This window comes from Marmota flaviventris, chromosome 3 (assembly GCF_047511675.1).
Source record: "Marmota flaviventris isolate mMarFla1 chromosome 3, mMarFla1.hap1, whole genome shotgun sequence".
In the NCBI taxonomy this organism is placed as follows: domain Eukaryota; kingdom Metazoa; phylum Chordata; class Mammalia; order Rodentia; family Sciuridae; genus Marmota; species Marmota flaviventris.
In genome coordinates this window covers 83,426,488-83,446,861 of record NC_092500.1, presented here as the reverse complement: position 1 = coordinate 83,446,861, position 20,374 = coordinate 83,426,488, and the positions used below count along the sequence as shown (strand labels likewise).

Genomic DNA, 20,374 nt, shown 5'->3' with positions numbered 1-20,374 from the left:
CAGCACCGCATATAAATAAATTAAAAAAAATAAAGGTCTATGAACAACTAAAAAAAGTATTTTTAAAAAAGAAGATCAAGTCAAAAGAAGTAGCTCCTTTGAAGTTGTTTGATATAAATTGAAAAATTTCTGCTGAATATGTAAAAAATAAAACACTAGCAGATTGTGAGAAAGCCTATTTTCTTATACATTCTTGAATGTAGATATTATTACCCTTTCATTAACCTCTTTTCAGTTGCTCTAGACACCCGTCAACCACTAATCTTTCTGTCTCTATGAATTTGCTTATGCTTGACATTGAATAATAAAATATGTATTCTTTGGCTTAATGTTTTCAGTATGTTTTGTCTGTTCTAGCATGTGTCCTTTTTTACTCCTTTTTATTGCAAAATAATACTTTATTTTATGGATGTACCACATTTTATTTAGCAGTTTTCACAAGAATATAGATGTTGCTGTGTATTTTACATTACATCATAGGACACATAAGGTCTGGTTGTCTGATTTCTTAGTAGACTGAAAGTGAAATTGAGCACATGGTTAAGAGACTTAAAACCTGCGCATTCTATTGTGGAGTTGTTTTTGATTGTTTTGCTTTTCCCTTAAATGACTAACCTATGGGTGGATATATTCAATAAGTTTTAATCAAGTAAAATATTTTTTTCCCCTGGTGGTAGTGAGGATTGAACCTAGGGATGTTGTACCCACTAAATGACATCCCCAGCCCTTTTTATTTTATTTTGAGACAGGATCTGCTAATTGCCCAGGCTGGCCTTGAACTTGAGATCCTCCTGCCTTGGCCTTCCAAGACACTGGAATCATAAGCATGTACCATCATGCCCAGCTTCATTATATTTTTTAAAATATATATTTTTTTAGTTTTGGATGGACACAATACCTTTCCTTTCCTTTCCTTTCCTTTCCTTTCCTTCCCTTCCTTCCTTCCTTCCTCCCTCCCTCCCTCCTTGAGGATTGAACTGAGGGCCTCATGCATGCTCAGCAAGCGCTGTACCGCTGAGCCAAAACCCCAGCCCCCAGCTTCATTATTTTTGATGCTCAAAGTACATTCTAAACTTTCGCCAGTGGGTACTCTTTTAAGTTGGTTCCTTTTGTTCCAATTTATTAGCATTTGAGTTTGCTTGTATTCTAGTATAAAACAGTGATCAAGGTGTATATTTCTTATTGTAGACTTGGAATCAGCCATTTCTCTAAGGAGCCCTGATACCTGTTAGTGTACAGTGGTATTTAGAAACCAAAATTGGTATGGTAGAAATTTTCAGTGGATTCTTTCAGAAGTTTTCCAGTAAATAATTGATAAGTCGGGGTTGGGATTGTGGCTCAGCGGTAGAGTGCTCGTCTAGCACATGTGAGGCCCTGGGTTCGATCCTCAGCACCACATAAAAGTGAATAAATAAAATAAAGGTATTGTGTCCAACTACTTCTAAAAAATAAATGTTAAAAAAAATAATTGATAAGTCATGGTTAATTCCCCCTTTTAATTACATGTAGCTTTTTTTTTTTTTTGGTCATTTGTATTAAACAAAATTTCTAAAATAGTATTTATATTGTCTGTTATGCTGTTCTGTACATTAATGACTATGCCTTTAGTGTTTTGTCTCTTAAGCATAAGGTAGAATTTCAGCTTAATAGTCTTTGTTATATTAGAAATGTATCCTATTCCTAATTTATTAGCATTTTTGTAATGCTCTCCTTTGAATTCCTGAAACAGTGAATTATATCAATAGTTTTCCAATTACTGAAGCATTTCTGAACTCTAGGCATATCATTCTTTTACTCTGCTGCTGATTTGCTTTGCTAGTAATGTATTTAGGATCATTGTCCTTTCCAATATTGCTTTGGAGAAACATCAAATCACCCCTCTTACCTGGAGCATACTACATGGTATTACATTTCCAAATTTTTGCCCTAGTAACTTGTAATTTAGTATTTGAAGTCTTGGTAAACACAGCAGTCATGGGGCAGTTACTTCATATATATTTTTTAAATTAAACTTTGTATTTTAGAATAGTTTTAAAATTTACAGAAAGTTTCATGAAAACTACAGAAGATTCTCATATTTTCATTCTGAATTTTCTCCTTTTGGTAGCATTTTACATTATACTATGTTACATTTATCAGGGCTAATGATTTAATTTTTTTTAATTTTTTTGGTATCAGGGATTGAACCTAGTTCTTTTTATATATTTTATTTAGAGACAGAGTCTTGCTGAGTTGTGTGAGTTCTCTCTAAGTTGCTGAGGCTTGCTTCAAGCTAAAGATTATCCTGCCTCAGCCTCTTGAGCTGCTGGGATTACACGCATGCCTCACTGCATCCAGTTAATGATTTAATATTGATATAATATTCTTAAAGTCTATGCTTTATTTGAATTTGCCTAGCTTTTACCTGATGTTCTTTTTCTGTTTTAGAATGCCATTGAGGGTACCACTTTATATTTAGTCATCATGTCTTCTTGGACTCCTCTTATCTGTGATGTTCCTTAGACTTGTTTTTGATGACCTTAACAGTTTTTTTGTTTTTCCATGCTGGAATTAAACCCAGAGTCTTATGCGTGCTAGTCAAGCACTCTACCACTGAGCTATACCCCAGTCCTAAAAGATATTTCGTTTTGTTTTGTTTTTGAGACTGGATCTTACTGTGTTTTTCAGGCTGGCCTCAAGTTCCTAGGCTCAAATGGTCCTCCTGTTCAGCCTCCTGAGTGCTGGGACTCAGGTGTGAGAGAGACACTGTGTCTGACTTGACCTTGACAATTTTAAGAATTTTAATTATGTATTTTTTTAGAATGTCCTTCAACTTGTTATGTATTTTGAGGGGGAAAATCCCAGACATAAATTGCCATTATTATCACATTATATCAAAAGTACTGGCTGTTTACGTGATTGTTCACTGATGATGCTAACCTTGATTACCTGGCTGATGCTAATTAGCATTTGTCAGTTTCTCCACTATAAAATTACCTTTTTCCTGGGCTGGGGATATAGCTCAGTTGTTAGAGTGCTTGCCCTGCAGGCACAAGGCCCTAGGTTCAATTCCTATCACCACACACACAAAAAAATTACCTTTTTCCTGTCCTTTCCAGGAAAGCGAAGTAACTATGCCAAGCCCACACTTAAGGGGTCAGGAGTTATGCTATACCTCCTTGAGGGAGAAATACCACATTCATTGTTTGGAATTCTATGTGGAAAATTTGTCTGTTCTCCCACATATATATATTTGTTCAACCATTTATGTCAGTATGGACTCATGGATATTTATTTGATACTCTTTTAATTGGCTTTTCTATTTCTTTGCCATACCTCCATCATCTGATTTTTAAACATTTTCTTATTATATGTCACTATAAAATACTCCAGACTCATCTCACATTTTCCCTGTCCTAGTCGAAGAATCAGCCATTACTCCAAATAGCCCTGACTAATGTACTTTTGATTCATCTGGAGGAGAACTGCCCATCTCTTTGAGGTACCTTTAAGAAACCTCAAAAAAAAAAAAAAAGGTTTTTTTTTTTTTTGTACTGTATGTAGCCTGTATCCTAGTAAGAACATATAGCAAAAATGTGTTAAATCTATTTTTGTATTAAGTGCTAACAGATAGATAATTGCCAGGATTTTCTGATGTAGCTGTGATTGATTTGTAATTTTTAAAGCATGGTTTCTTCAGTGTCAGAGATCAGGACCTTCTGCATGTTAGACAAGCACTTTTCCACTGAGTATACCCCTAACTCCTGATTAATAACTTTCTTTACTAGGTTTTGGTATCAGGGTCATGCTAAATTTATAAGATGAATTTATGAAACAATAGAATTAAGCATGTGGAGTCTAGTTTGTCTCAATCAATACGGTGGGGTAAATATGATTTAAAGATATTCAGATTTTTAAATTCAGAGAAGGAAAGTGTTATGTTTTTCTCTATAGTCAGAGAAGTAGTTTAGAATTAAGAACTTTTGTTTAAGACTTTACTTTAAAGCACTGTCTTCTGTTTGTCTCGTTTATTCCTGACAAAGATCCTGTGAATGAAGTTGTACTGAGGAAACTGTCTCAGGGAGGTAAAATAATTTGATTGAAATCACGTAGCAAGTGGCAGTCCTAAAAATCAAACCGAGCTCTTTTCTCATGTGTAATACCAGAGTTTTTAAATCATACCATACTTGCATGTTGAGAAAATATCTCACATTTAAACCTTAAATTTATGTTGCTTCTTTTGTGTTAAAATATAGACATTTGAAGATAGACACATACAATCACAACCTCCTGTGATTTGAAATATCCATATTATTTTGGGGATAATATTGGTGGCACAATACCTGTTCTTTGAAAAATAGCAACTTGAAAACAAAAAGCTTAAGCATTGCTTTGAATTTTGATAAGGAAAGACAATTGAATGCCACTCCACCTTGCAATCAGTGTTAGTCCATGTAAGACTATAATTCTGCAGTGTCTTTGAGTGCTAGCAGGTGGCGTGAGTGTACTGCACACTATTTCTCAAGTATTTATGAGTTTCTGGCATTTAATGTATGTAGTTTTGAACATTAAAATGTCAATGTGAATATGAGTTTTAAGGTTGTTGTTAGCTGCTGTGTTTTTTGATATCTTATGGCAAAAAAGCTAAAACACATTTTAAAAATGCCTTAATGTATTGCTAAACATTATTATGATTTTATTGAAGGGAGTTTCAAAAGGACAGATCACTACATTCTTACTATCCTAATATAAACGCTATTCATTTTTCTCTGTAGACTGTCTCTGTATATGTGCATATGCACATGTATTTGCATAATTATAATAATGTAGGTACATTTTCTTTTTTTTCTTGTAATTCTCCATCTTGTTATTAATCTGATTTTTCATAAAATGGGTTATTTATCTCTTAAGCTGTAAACCTAGTTGTTGATACATATTCTTTCCAGAAGACTGTGGTAATTCCTAGACCATTGCCAAAAACAAAATAGATATTTTTCTTGCATTAAAGATTTGCCATTCAATGGGGAAAAATTGGCATATAAATAGGCTGCTGTGGCATGGTGTCTTGAGGGAAGTGCAGGATTATTGAAGCTAGAGACAAGAACCAGATGGAATTTAAAAACGCTTAGCCTGTTTGCTTCTTCATGAACACTTTCTTAATGCTCTACATGAAGAATAATCTATGCTTGCTATGGTTTGGATAAGAGTTTGTCTCCCAAGGATTCTTGCATTGGTAGCCCCTCAGTGTGGCAGTCTTGGGAGGAGCCAGACCTTTAAGAAGTGGTGTCTAGTGGGAGGTCCTTTGGTAATTTGGGGGAGGGATTAAGGTAGTTCTAGAAGAGAATAAGGTCATTCTCAGTGTGAGTCCTTTACAAGAGTGAGTCTGACCCCTGAATTTTTTTCTGGCTTCCTGTCTTGCAATATGTTTTCCTTTTTTTATATGTCCTCCTACATTCTGATGCCAGTGCCTTGACCTCAAACCTCCACAACTGTGAGCTAAATAAATTTCTTTATAAAATTACTCAGTTTCAGATATTTCATATAATAATAAAAAAATGGGTGAATACAATGCTTTACTTTATTTAACTGTATTATCATATCATACCTATTCATCTCTAGATACTTTTAGCTCATGCTATAATCTCTACAATTTAAAAAGTATGTTATTTTATTCCAGTATTTCCCAAAACATGTGTTAAGGAAGACTAATTCTGTGAATTATTCCTTGAAAATTGAAATCTGAGGTCAAATAAATTTGAGAATCATTTATATACCAAGCCTGTATTTTAAAGTCTCAAAATACTCCAAGAAATACATTTTTAAAATCCTGTTAATAAACTCAGCATTTCCTAAATGTAAAAAAAAAAAAAAAAAAAAAAAAATCTTAACAGGCTGTGTATTAACTTTTGGAAAACATTGAACTGAATTGTTTAAAATGTTTTGAGCTGGGCGCAGTGGCACATGCCTGTAATCCCAATGGCTCAGGAGGCTAAGGCAGGAGGATTGCAAGTTCAAAGCCAGCCTCAGCAACTTAGTGAACCCCTGAGCAACTTAGCAAGACCTTGTCTCAAAATAAAACATAAAAAGGTTGGGGATGTGTAGCTCAATGGTTAAAAGCTCCTGGATTCAATCCTTGGTATCAAAAAAAAAAAAAAAAGTTTTGATCCTTCCCTGATGTAATATTCCAGCCTCTGAGACATCTGTAGCTTTAAAAAATGAATGTCCCTAAGATAGTTGCAGTGATATAGGTCTTATAATTGCATGGTAGAAATTTCTTAAAGCTATTATATTTTATCCATTTATTCTAGTGTCCAACTTTGATAATACTAATTGAGCTTAATTCTGTTTGTGCTTCTAATAAACATTGTAATTTGCCTTCTTTAGGACATGTCATTAATTCTTTCAGGAAGGTACACATGCTCAGAACTTTCAAAGAACTCCCAATAATATATTCTTTTTATTTTATTTCTTTTTCTTTCCACGAACAAGATCAGGCTTTATAGTGTATGCCACTGTAACTGTATAGAAAGTAGTTTGAAAAGATTTATGTTTTGTAGGTTTAATATCAATACAAATAACATTGCTACTTCTTTAAACAAATTATATGAAATTATTTTTTTCAAATAATTTTTTCTTTTACTTTTAAGGTGAAACTTTCCAGTTTGAATTTAGATGATCATGCAAAGAAGAAACTTATTAAACTTGTAGGAGAACGATACTGCAAGACCACAGATGTACTTACCATCAAAACAGATAGGTAAAGAAAGAAAAGTTGAGCAGACTGTGCACATGTGTTTTTTGTCCTCCAGCACTTCAGCAATGCTTTTAGTAACGAAGGGTTATTAGCAAAGTTGTTCAATTCCTATCTTTAATATCTTCACACTAGCCTACTTTTGTTATGTTGTTCCTGTATGCAGAGAGGACTGCTTAGCTAAATTATTGCTATTTTAATATTAATTTTTATATATCCATGCATATAAAACTTAAATTTTGAAGACAAAGTATGATTTGCTAGTGATTAATGCTTAAACAGGTAGTTTGTTTTTTTGTTTTCTTAATTGGCTTTATTTGTGATTCTGTAATCTGGCAACATCTCATTCCATAAAATAGAATACATGTTTCCGTAAATAGGTTTTTACAAAATGAAAGCATCACAAAGAGTCTTGTAGTTCAAAATTAAAATTATCAAATTGTACATGTGGAAATTTATCTAGGCATTTCTGGGAATAAGCAGAATTCCAGAGCCAGGATAGATATTTATAAGTTCAGTTATAGTTTATTATATATGAATTTATTAGTTTATGATTTTCAATTGATTTAAAGAAAGGTTGTTGGTATATCTTTGCTAAATGGTTATTTTGTTATTAGAATTATACTTCAGTTGTTTCTAAATTATGTCAAAATATAAAAGACCTGTCTTTAGAGAAAAGTGAGTGTACAGGTCACCTTTCTCTCTGCCTAACCCAGTTTCAAAGCATTTGGAGGTATCAGAAACAATTTGGTGTTACATCATCAGTCTTGGTGATAGGAAGAGGGAACATGGCATACATAGAGATATAGTAATAGGGTAGAGGCAGAAAAGAAAGGAACCATGGTTTCTGATTATTTCCTTATGAGGGAAATAGATATGAAACATATTAGGAATATTCCTTTTACTCTTTTTAAAAATTGCAAAATAATGTTGAATTTTACTTTGTTCAACTTTAAAAATACCCTTTAAATGTTACTGTTTGAAACTCTGTAAATACCTGATAATGTTGCTTTTTTTCCAGTATCAATATATATGTTTTATGGTAATGCTTATATAGAATAGATAACTATTAAATAAACATAAAGGAAGAATGAACAGTGTAGTTAGTTAAGTCATTTGTCATTATATGGTTTTATTTTATATCTTAAGAAATTGGAAGAAATATTTTGTTTTTCTTTTATTAATTAACCTTAATACATGTGCTATCTCATGTATATGTAGAAGTTCTAACTAATTTTAGGATATTAGTTCTGTCTTAAATATAGCAGTAATAGTACAGAATTGTATATAGTGTAACTCATTTTTAAAGAGAATCAGCTCTGGAGAAATCAACACTTGATTAACACCTATCATCTGCCTATTTGTTTATTTATTTATTTTGAGATAGAATCTTGGTGGGTTACCCAGTCTGGCTTTGAACTCCTGGACTCTAGCAATACTCCTACCTCAACCTCCCAAGTAGATGAGACTTTTTACACACCATTGCACCCAGCTTGTCTTAACTATTTTTAAAATGGTTCATTAGATATGCTTATGCCATTCAGCAGATTTTGACGTGGCGAAGGGGACTTCAGTTGGACACAGTCATATTAAAAATAGCATAAGCTGTTGTATACAAATAACTACATTAGTGACGAAAGCAGAGTTGAAAATAACACCAGTGTTCAGTATCCTTAAATAATGTTATACATAGAATGATATACACAGAATGTTCTTATTCTAAAAACAAAATTTTCTTAAAAGCAGAGAATTTCTAAAGATATTATCTTCTGTATATACTTTGCAAATCATTCTGTATACTAAGTTTCTAGAATTTTGACTTCTTCCTTCTTTCTCTTTTAAAGGTGCCCTTTAAAAAGACAGAATTATGATTATGCAATGTATCTACTAACAGTTTTATACCATGAATCTTGGGTAAGTGTATATGAATGTTTAATGATTTTTTTTAGTGTAATTTAGATGACATTATCCTTTCAAAATACTCTTGTGTGGCAAGTACTTAATTGAATATTTTGTGGACCACCACAAAATATTATTATTCGATTATTCCATAATCGAAGCATGTATGGAATAGCATAGGTGGCTTCTCCTGATATCCAAAGCGAAGATCTTGAAGTAGTTTATCTAGTCCATCTCAGGTCCATATTAAAAAGTGCCTGAAATACTCTTGAAATGCAGAGTTTCTGACTTTTGCTAGAAAATCACAGTGTTTTGCTTTGCTGTTATGTTTTGTTTTGTGTTTGAGTGAAAGTTGTCTGTTATGGGAGAGTAATCATTTTTTGTATAACTTTAGAATTTATGATTTATCCTATTTTCCAAAACTTTGTAAAAAGGTATTTTAGGTTTATTAAAATTTTTAGTTAACATTTACTATCTGACTATTACACATTAGGAACAGTTAAGAGCAATTAATTATTTAGATAGTATTAAAAGATGTCTTGTGGGGCTGTGGTTGTGGCTCAGTGGTAGAGTACTAGCTTAGAATGGGTGAGGCACTGGGTTCAATCCTCAGCACCACATAAAAAATAAAGGCATTGTGTCCACCTACAACTTAAAAAAGAAAAGTGGTCTTGTGTCTGAATTTATTCAGTTGTAATAGAAATATATATACATTTATGAAAAAGATTTTGCTATATTTGAGCATCAACTCATCTGATTTAATGTTAGAAACTAGAATTTTTTTAAAAAGCATTTTTAGTTGTAGATGGACAAAATGCCTTTATTTTATTTATGTATTTTTATGTGGTGGTAAGGATCAAACTCAGTGCCTCACATGTGCTAGGTAAGTGAACTGTCACTAAGCTACAACCACAGCCCACCAATATGTTTTGTGTTTAGGTAATTCAAAGTTTTAATTATTGTTGGGTATCCTAGCTACTGAAATAGGAGAACCACAAGTTCGAAGCCAGCCTTGGCGACTTAGCAAGACCTGTCTCAAAATAAAAAAGGGCTGGGGACACAGCTCAGTGGTAGGATTCCCTTGGATTCAACCCCCAGTACCACAATAAAAAAATAATCATTTTAAGAATGCATTCAAATTAAGTTAAATTTTTGTAGATTGCCCAACATAAGGAACTTAGGAGATTCGGTAGCATCTCATATTAGGAACATTTGAAGGACTAGAGCTAGCTACAGAAAGTCACTCTCTTTAGATGTTCAAAGAACTTCATATGAAGAAGAACTTAAATAATTTGTTTTTATGACTTAAAGATATAACTGGGTGGAAGCAATAGTAAGATTTCAATTCATTAAATGAGAACCTTCCAAGAGAAACATCCATAGATGCCGGGGGCTATTTCGATGGGTAGAATATGTTCCATGTATTGGCCTTCTTCTCTAAGATATGGTAAAAGAAACATATTCCTGAGACAGGTAGCTGCATTAGATGGCTTTTGGGACTTCCTTCCAGCCTTCAGATACTGTGATTCTGAGAATACATGCAGCTGTTCTCTAAACTGTGAACAGCATGTTTATTGATGTTAATAATAAAACAGTTTTAAAAGAGAATGAGTGGCAAGTGGAAACAAAGAAAATTTTATTTCAAGGTTAGTAAAGAACAAAAAGTAGCTAGTTGCTCTTTTCTTCTTTTGCAGTTTTCTCATTTTCATAATTCAGCTGAATTTTCTAATTTCTGCTTCAGGAGCAATATGATAATAACAGTTAATCTCTCTTTCCTGTCAGTTGATTTTAGAAATCCCTTTGGCTTAAGATGATTAAGTTCCCTTCAGAACCAGCAACATGGCTGAATTAACTACAGTTGTATGGCTAGTGCTTAAAGAGTTAATAATAAACAATAAAAGCCAAACAGTTTTGAATTTTTCCAACAGTCTTTTTAAAATGAATTGCCCCAAAGGAAATGACAAGCATAAATAAATTCAGTGAACGTTGACTTACTGGATTCTTTCTGTGGTTCCATGACATAGAATCCAAACAAGCTTGTATTCTGGATTCATGCAAGAAGCCTTTGATCTTTAATGCTAATTACTTTGATGCCAGGATGGGTAGCCACATATAACTGTCTTAAACAGATATAATTAAAGAATTCCTATATTAAAATTGGCTCATAGTCCTTTCTAAACAAGTACCATCAGTGAAGAAGCTTTAAGAGAATGCAGATGAGCCATGAAATTTTGCAGAGCTACTGGAACAGAATTTTTATTGAATCAGAATTCTTTTTTCCCTCACCAGCATGGAATTCATACTTGAAATTGATGTTACCACCTGGCATTTAATCCAGTATTTTAAAAGCCCCTGTTTAATCCATTGCTTTCTTTTTTATAGGCTAGCTTCTAAAGCATTTCATACTCAAATATGTGTATGCCTTGGCTTTTTAACCTTTCCATGGAGGTTACCTTTAAATAGCATTGAGAGGAAAGTAGTTGGAACCTTCTGAAGAAGGTTCATCTATACTTAAGCTTAAGGATGTTACTGTTGTATAATATTCAAAACAGTTTAACTATAGAAGTATCAAAAAGGGGATTCCAGGGTTGGGGATATAGCTCATTTGGTGGAGTGCTTGCCTAGAATTTACAATGCCCTGGGTTCAATTCTCAGCACCACCACCACCAAAAAAAAAAAAAAAAGGACTGGATTCCAATGCCGGTTTCATTGCTTTCAACCTCTGAGGTTCAATTTTCTTTTAGAGAGTTTTTGGATAAATTAGAGAACACCTATGTAAGTGTGGAACAAATAATGGGTTCTCAGTAAATGGCTATTAATATTGTTAACAATACTAAAATGAAGAAACCTTTTTTCTTAGAATTTCAAATTCATTTATTTCTAATTTCAGTACATAGTTTACGATGACAGTTTACCCAATTAAAGTCATATATGTACCCTACAGTGTTTAAAATTTTAGAACATATATTCTACTCACAGTTTGACTTAATTTATAATAGTGAAACTTCCGAAATTAACTTTTATTGCATGATGTTTGTTAACCTAAACCTTCCAAAAGCAATTGGGTTAAGAAATGATTGAAAAAAGCATTTCCTAGAAGTCTTGCCAAAAGATAGAGTGAAACACAAACACAATAAAAAAAATAATCATTTTAAGAATGCATTCAAATTAAGTTAAATTTTTGTAGATTGTCCAACATAGGGAACTTAGGAGATTCAGTAGCATTTCATATTAGGAACATTTGAAGGACTAGAGCTAGCTGCAGAAAGTCACTCTCTTTAGACGTACCTACATTTACTCTGGAAGATGTAGAGCTCTGAAATCAAATTCCAAAGATTCTTCAGTGGTATTGATATTGAATTAGTACTAACAATTACTTTTTAAAATTTAAATTTTGGGCTGTCTTATTGGATTTCATGACAGACTTATTGTCAAAAATATATCTAGCTTTGTAATAGAGTGATTCTGAAGTTAGTTAACAAAAATTTCTAAGTTAGATAATTTTATACTTACTAATACAGGTCATTTTTAAATGGGATCTTACTGCAAATACTTCTGATAAAAGTAAAGTTGAAAGGAGCAGAGGCATTCAAGCCAGATTGAGTAAGCTCTACTGGGGAGTGTTCATGATACTTGTAATGGTACCTCCATCAAGTCTTGCCCCACAGACTCTAGGGATGATCCAACCTTAGCACAACTGTGAACTTGGAATGGATGTTCATTGAGAAGAAATTGAACCTGTGCCAGAAGTACTACCTGGGTGGGTTGACTTTCCTGTTTGTTCTCTGGAGCTGGTCAACATCTGCTTTTTCTAAGTCTTCCTTCCCTCCGCCTGCACTGAGCAGAGCTAAATCAAAAGTTAAGTCTGGGGCTTCCTTTTCTGGGTGATCATGCTCAACACCTGAATCACCATTTTCTAGATTTACCAGTTCTGCTGGGCCACACTATGCCCCTGATACCCCCTGCCAACTTCTGCACAGGACCTGCTCATTCTCAGAATGGGCTTCTCTTCTCTGAATTCACACTCAAGCCCCTAATACTTGTTCCCTTTTCCCATATTCTCTGCTGACATCCTCCAGCAAAGAATCTTGACTTAAAAAAATACTTTCGCAAAACCATAATCACCATTTAATTTTGAGTTCATTTTGATTGTATGTGTGTGCTGACATACACATGCATTGCCAGGTCCTATTAGAGAACACTTGAACAATGTTTGCTATGTTGTTTACTCTTTCTTATATTCAACAGCTGTTTAGTTCTTGTATACAGCCAGCCCTCCAAATCCATGGGTTTCACACCCATGGATTCAATCAATCTCAGATCAAAAATAGTCTTTTAAAAATTGCAGCTTTTGGGGACTAGGGTTGTGGCTCAGTGGTAGAATGCTTGCCTAGTGTATGCGAGGCTCTGGGTTCGATCTTCAGCACCACATAGAAATAAATAAATGAAAACAAAGGTATTGTGTCCAACTACAACTTAAAAAAATAATTTTAAAAAATCGTAGCTGTTGGGCTGGAGTTGTAGCTCAGTGGCATAATGTTTACCTTGTACATGTGAGGCACTGGGTTCAAGCTTCAGTACTACATAAAAATAAATAAATAAAAGCATTGTGTCCATCTATAACTAAAAAAAATTTTTTTAAATGCAGCTGTTTTGAACATTAGCAGTCTTTTTTGTTGTTGTTATTCCCAAAATATTTGACAACTGTATATAATAACTGTTTACATAGCATTTACATTGAGGAAACTTTAACTTCTGCAGATTTAGGAATCTGCAGACTCCTGGAACCAATCCCCCATGGATTGGGACAACTATACAAGAAAAGGTGCTATAATCCGTAGGACTATCAAAATGAATGAGCCTTCACCCTTAGGCACCTTTATTTCTGGAGGGAAATTGATGGTTATAATACAGTCTGTTGAGCTGGATAGCAGAAATTAGGCATAGTGCTGTGAGAGATGCAGACCAGGATGAATTCTACCTGACAGCTTCAAAGGAGTGGTGACAATTTTGGAAGATGGATAGAAGAATATAGTACAGAAATGGGTGAAGGACTTTCCAGACCTTGTGAGGTTAGAGAGTAGGCAGAGGTTTGGTTTGGAAGGATATAGACTAACAGGATGGGGGTAGAAAATGAGACTGGCAATAAGTCAGGTCCAGATTGTGAAGCATGCTGTATAGCTTATTCACAAAGTACACATTTATAATCAGAGGGCAACATCAAGCATTTTACTAGTTGTCTAAAAAGACATCTCTCACTATTTTAGAGTTTATAAAGGAATAAGTTGTCCTGTATCAAATGTCAAGTGTTCTTTCATTAAAAATGACAAATGTTTATTAACTGCCATTTATTTGCATGGCATCATTAGATATAGAGGTTAATATGAAACAGAAAAAACATAGTTCCCAATGGCAGAACACTAGTGAAAAACAGCATGTTTAGTAATAAATATTATAAGTGTTGTAAGGGTTGTTTTAGTTTGGGCTCTGCTCTAACAAATTACCACAGATTACGTGGCTTTAAAAAAAAGAAATTTAATTCTCACAGTTCTGGAGCTGGGAAGTCAGAAATCAGAGTGCAGCATGGTTGGACTAGAGTCAAGGCCCTCTTCCTGGTTTGCAGTAGCTGTCTTCTTGATGTATCCTTGCATCAACCAGAGAGAGAGGAAGCAAGCACTTTCCTATCTTCTTATGGAGGCACTAGTCTCATCATGAAGTCAACATTGTTGGCCTCATTATTTCCCAAAGACCCTATCTCCAAATGCTGTCATATTGGGGTTGGGGTTTCAATGTGAATTTTGGGAAGACACAGACATTCAAGGGTTGTATTATTTAGTATTTAATTTTTTATTCTTTCCCACTTACTCTTTTATATATATAGTCTTCAAGGCATTAAGATCTGATTTGAGCCTCTTATTCTATATCTAACCCGTATTTTTGTACAGGTAGGTTTTTTGTTTTGTTTTTGCAGTACTGGGGATTGAAACCAGGGATTCTGTACCACTGAGCTCTACCTCTGGTCCCTTTTTAAAAAATTTTTATGTTGCTGAAGCTGGCCTCCAACTTGTGATCCTCTTTCTTCAGCCTCCTGTGTCTGGCGAAGTTATATTATCTTACTTTCTGTATTGGTCACTAAGCACTTGACTATAGATACTTTGTCATTTATTGTTGTTTTGCCTTTCTAACTAATTGTGAAGGGCTTCATTAGCAAGGATCTGACCTTATTGTAATTTGTGCTTCAAAGTATCTAGGTTAATGTTAGGTAAGAACACTTAATATTATAATAGCTTTTGAAAGAAATATTATCCATTCTTTTAAATTTTTATAAATAGTCTTTTGAAATGGGTTTTCAACTCTATGTCTGTTCACAAATAAGGTGAGAAATGAAGAGGTAAACTTCCTTTTCAGTATTATAAAATGTGCCATATTTATTAGATGTTAGCAATAATTAGCTTACTGGTGTGAACTATTAATAATTCTTAGATAAAATTATTAACAGTCAAAAATTATGACCTCTTTTGAAGAAATATCTTTGCAAAAGTTAAAGAGACAGTGTTCATAAATGTATAATTTGGATTATGTGTAGATCAGGTTTTTCATATGACTTTATTTTTAAAGTTTAAAATTGTTTTAATTCAAAATAAATAAATAAATTGTTCTAATTCTACATTATTTTGGAAGCTCTCCACAATGTTTGCTTTTGTGAGTTTATTTTATGATGTAAATTTACATTTGACAAAGTTCATAGAATCTATATTCTTTAAAAATATTGGCTTCTCCTAGCAAGGTACATCTATTTCACATGAAGTGTGTATTCTGTTTCACACTTCATACATAAACCTAATACTACATGTTTGCTAAAGAAATGCAACTGTCTAACCACATTAACTGAACTCACATAATGAGTCTGAGAATTAATGCTGGGCCAGTAACAATAAAGAGTGACTACATGCCACAGTTTTACTTGATTCCATACAAATATGTCTGACCTTTGTTCTAAAAGTGGATCTGTGGTGTTACTATGAGGGTCATCTGTGTCTTTATCTAGACTTCTTTTTTAATTTCTCTGCTGTTTCAAATGATCACCTTGGGTTAACATAAAAAAGAAACCATGTTGGGCATGGTGGTGAACACCTGTAATCCCAGCTACTAGGGAGGCTGAGGCAGGAGGATCACAAGTTCTAGCCTAGCCTGAGCAATTTAGCAAAACCCTTTCTCAAAATAAAGTTTTTTTTCAATATGGCAGAATAGAGAATGTCACTTTCCTGGCTACACCGTGGAGTGAAACCAAGAAAACAGGCAGCTTCTCAGCAAGGTGGGTAACCCAAAAAAAGGCAGGGAGGACTTTACTGGAATTTAAAACTGGACATTCAGAGCAGATTGGGGACTCAGGAGGTTGGATGTATAAAATGAGGAAAGAGTCCCCAGCAGCACAGCCATTGCTGTGGCCAGGCTGGAAGCACCAGCCAGAGTGGTTTCTTCACAAGTGAGATGGAGGTATAAGGGGATTAAAGGAAACTGAATTTTTAGGAGGCCTGATGTGTGTGTCTAGGTATGGAACATTTATAGATCAGCAACATTGCCTGACAAACCTGAAAGGCACACTGCACATATCCCTGTGCAGAAAAGAAGCCATCATCTCTCCAGTTGAAGTGCAGAAGACAAAAGAAGGAACCATTTTGCAGCTGCAGTGGAGGAGTGGGGAGGGTGGACAGCTAAGGAAGCTAATTTCCTGGCACACCCGAGTTTGGCCCATAATACAGGCCCAGGAAGCACACACTGCATGCCATAAAGTGTGTATAAGCAACTAGGAAAAAAAATCAAACATGGAGAGAAGTTTACTGGTTGTGGAAATCCACCTAGCTTTACCCCTCCCTGTTAAACTTGCTGCTTGCAGCACTGGCAGGGAGAGAACACATCTGGTCAGGAACCAAAAGGGTGGGGGCAGGAGAGATTGAGTTTGGAGACTGAACTCAAGACCAGGAAATGTGGGGCCTGCAGGTGATGTAGGAGACTAAGAATTGACTCCTGTACTACACAAGTGGAACCCAGGGGAGATACCCGGGGTATAGTCTTCTAGTGTGGACTGTCAATTTCTGGGCCCTGGAGGTGTGCTGAAAAATTTCCAGACCAATTGGCATTCAGCGAAGAACCTGGTGCCCACTTAAGCCTAAACCCTGCCTCTAGGAATTCCACCTACAGGATTACCTCTTTCCAGCAGCCCAGAGAGTGGAGCATCTCAATCCAGATGACCCCACCTAAAACTGCTGAGAAGAGAAGCTGAGAATTTTTTGAACTCCAATGGAAAGAATTCTTTAACTTTTCATCAGGATTTTTTCTTTCTTTCTTTCTTTTTTTTTTTTTTTTTTTCTTTTCTCTGTTTAATTGTGACCTTAATGATACATGGGCATTTATACATACTCATATCTGGGCTTTTTTCTCATTTCTCACATTTCTAAAGCCAGTCATTTTTCATGGATCAGTTTTTTGAGGACTAGGATGTTTGATTAGTGTATTTTAGTTTTGTTTTGATTCTCTTTATTTTTAATTTTTTTAAATTTATTTTTCACTTACCTGTTTCCCTTTATTTTCTCTTTTCTTCCACTAACAGTCAATCTCTGTTGTTCTTTCACTCTTCCTTTAAATTTTTACTTCTGTCTTCTCTCCTCCTCCCTCATAATCATCACATCCTATATCACTTATGTTCACCCCCTGTCTACCATTTGAAATTGTAAACCCTTTTGCAAACTTGCTATTCTTTTTATAGGCAATAACTGATCACATCATTTCTGTTTATTGTGATGATTAACATTAAGATGATATAGTAGGAACTCTTTAGTTTAGTGCTGTATATTGTTTGCATTGGTTATTATTGTCTCCCCCTAAATGGTGAGGTACTGGAAACCTTCAGGAACACTACAAGCACACAGGGTAGAAACTCTGCTATCTCAGATCCTACTGCTAGATGGTTAGACACACAACTAACATGAAAAGCAAGGGAACAAATTGCCCCAGACAAACCAAGATACTTCAAAAACAGAATCTAACAACACCATGGTGGAAGAAATGTCAGAGAAAGAATTTAGAATGTACATAGTTAGAACTAATCTGCAAGATAAAGGGCGATATCAGAGAAAAAAATACAGGAAATGAAAGATCACTTCAGTAAAAAGAGATTCTGAAAAATAATCAAGCAGAAATCTTCAAAATGAAGGAATCAATAAACCTAATTAAGAATTCAATGGAAAGCATTATCAACATACTAGACTACTTGGAAAGCAGAATTTCAGGCAATGAAGACAAATATATAATCTTGAAAACAAAGTTGACCATGGAGAAAATATGTTAAGAGACCATGAACAGAACTTCCAAGATATATGGGATAACTTGAAAAGACCAAATTTAAGATTTTGGGGGATAAATGAAGTCTTGGAGATACAAACCAAAGGAATTGCACAGTCTTTTCAATGAAATAATATCAGAAAATTTCCTAAATCTAAAGAATGAAATGGAAAATCAAATATAGGAGGCTTAAAGTTCCACCAATATACAAAATTACAACATACCCATACCAAGTCACATTATTATGAAAATGCTTAACATACAGAATAAGGATAGAATTTTAAAGGCAGCCAGAGAAAAACAGCAGGTAACGTTTAGAGGGAAAACAATTTGGATCTCAGCTGACTTCTCAACCCAGACCCTCAGAGCTAGAAGGTCTTGGAATAATATATACCAAGCTCTGAAAGAAAATGGATGCCAGCTGAGACTACTACGTCCAGCAAAATTAAGCTTTAGAATTGATGATGAAATAAAAATCTTCCATAATAAACAAAAGTTAAAAGAATTCACAACTAGAAAGCCTGTACTACAAAACATTCTCAATAAAATATTTCATGAAGAAGAATTTTTTTTTAAAAAAAGTGAAAACCAGCAAAAGGAGGAACTAACATTGGAAGAATAGTCAAAGGAAAACTAATTCAAAGTAAAAGCCAGAAATAAATCAAAATGGAAGAGAATAAAAGTCATTTCTCAATAATAACATTGAATTTAAATGGCCTAAACCCACCAATCAAAAGACATAGACTGGGTGGGCAGAGCTGGGGTTGTCCCTGGTGGCCATGTTGAGGCCCACCCTCCCCTTCCAGCCGCCTCTTCTGTCCCCACCACCAACCCTGCTACAACCATAGGATCCTCAGCCCTTTGCTGCAGACAAAAAAGCAAGTTGCAATTGGACAGGAAAAGAATGGCATTCAAACAGATATCTAGCAACAAGTGCTTTGGGGGATTGCAGAAAGTATTTGAACATTACAGTGTTGAGCTGAACTGCAAAATGAAATCTACTCACCATTGAAGGCAGAAAGTGGAAAATGCCCTGCACTGTATTGGGTGTCTGGTTTCACTTGCATAGAACAAAATTTTATATCAAAATCTGGTTACCATCAAGCTGCCTCAAAACACAATCTTGTGGTCATTGCTTCAGATACCAGACCTTGAGGCTACAATATTAAAGGAGAAGATGAGAGCTGGGAATTGGCACTGGTGCTGGGTTTTATGTGAATGTCACCAAAGATCCTTGGAAGACTAATAACAGAATGTACTCTTAAGTAACAGAGGAGCTTCCCCAACTCATAGATGCCAATTTTCCAGTGGATCCCCAAAGGATGTCTATTTTTGGCTACTCTATGGGAGGCCGTGGAACTCTGATTTGTGCTTTGAAAAATCCTGGAAAATACACGTCTGTGTCAGCATTTGCTCCAATTTGCAACCCAGTGCTCTGTCCTTGGGGCAAAAAAAGCCTTTAGTGGTTATTTGGGAACAGGTCAAAATAAATGGAAGGCATGTGATGTGACCCATCTTGTGAAGTTCTATCCAGATTCTCAGCTGGGCATACTAATTGGTCAAGGGAAAGATGACTGGTTTCTTCTAGATGGATAGCTATTCCTTAAACATTTCTGCCTATGCAGAAAAGAAAATCCCTATTGTTTTTAGATTAGAGGAGGGTTATGATCATAGCTACCACTTCATTGCAACCTTTGTTGCTGATCACATCAGACATCATGCAAAATACCTGACTGCATGAAAAACTTCTAATAAGGGAGTCTCTTCAAGATTATAAAAATTAGAATTGCTGAGGGAAAATATTTCAAAACATTGGATTTCATAACTCTAAAGGAACTTCATTGAACAATTGAATCACCTAAATAAATATATATATTAAAAAAAAAGTCATAGACTGGCAAATTGGATTTGAAAACATGACCCAACAATATGCTGTCTCCAAGAGACTCACCTCATAGGCAAAGACATCCACAAACTGAAGGTAAAAGGATGAGGGAAAAAACATCTTTCATAAGGATATCGTAAACAAGCAAGAGTTTCTACCCTCATATCAGATAAAGTGGACTTCAAGTGAAAGTTAATCAAAAGGGACAAAGAAGGACACTTTTTAAGGGAACATATCAACAAGACATGACAATTGTAAATATTTATGCCTCAAACCATGAGGCATCTATGTACATCAAACCCTTCTCAGTTTTAAGAATCAAATAGATCACAACACAATAATATCGGGTAATTTTGACATGCCTCTGTCACCACTGGATAGACCCTCCAAACAAAAACTAATTAAGGAAGCTATAGAACTAAAAAATACAATGGATAATTTAGATAATTTAGACTTTACAGACATATATAGAATATTTCATCCATCAATGACTGAATACACTTTCTTCTCAGCAGCAC

At 34.6% G+C, this 20,374-nt stretch overlaps 1 protein-coding gene and 1 pseudogene across 1 annotated transcript in view; both read left to right on the top strand.

Moving 5' to 3' along the window:
• The window catches only part of LOC139705212 (small ribosomal subunit protein mS35-like), a 29,287-nt gene extending 13,343 nt beyond the window's left edge, over positions 1–15,944 (top strand). Inside the window, exons 6-8 of the mRNA XM_071610024.1 lie at positions 6,627–6,736; positions 8,575–8,644; positions 15,876–15,944. Coding sequence (XP_071466125.1) covers positions 6,627–6,736; positions 8,575–8,644; positions 15,876–15,914 — 219 coding nt within the window. The 3' untranslated portion in view covers positions 15,915–15,944. The remainder of the gene's footprint in view (positions 1–6,626; positions 6,737–8,574; positions 8,645–15,875) is intronic.
• A 2,931-nt stretch (positions 15,945–18,875) lies between these two features.
• On the top strand, positions 18,876–19,712 carry LOC139705024 (S-formylglutathione hydrolase pseudogene; annotated as a pseudogene).
• Positions 19,713–20,374: the final 662 nt, after the last annotated feature.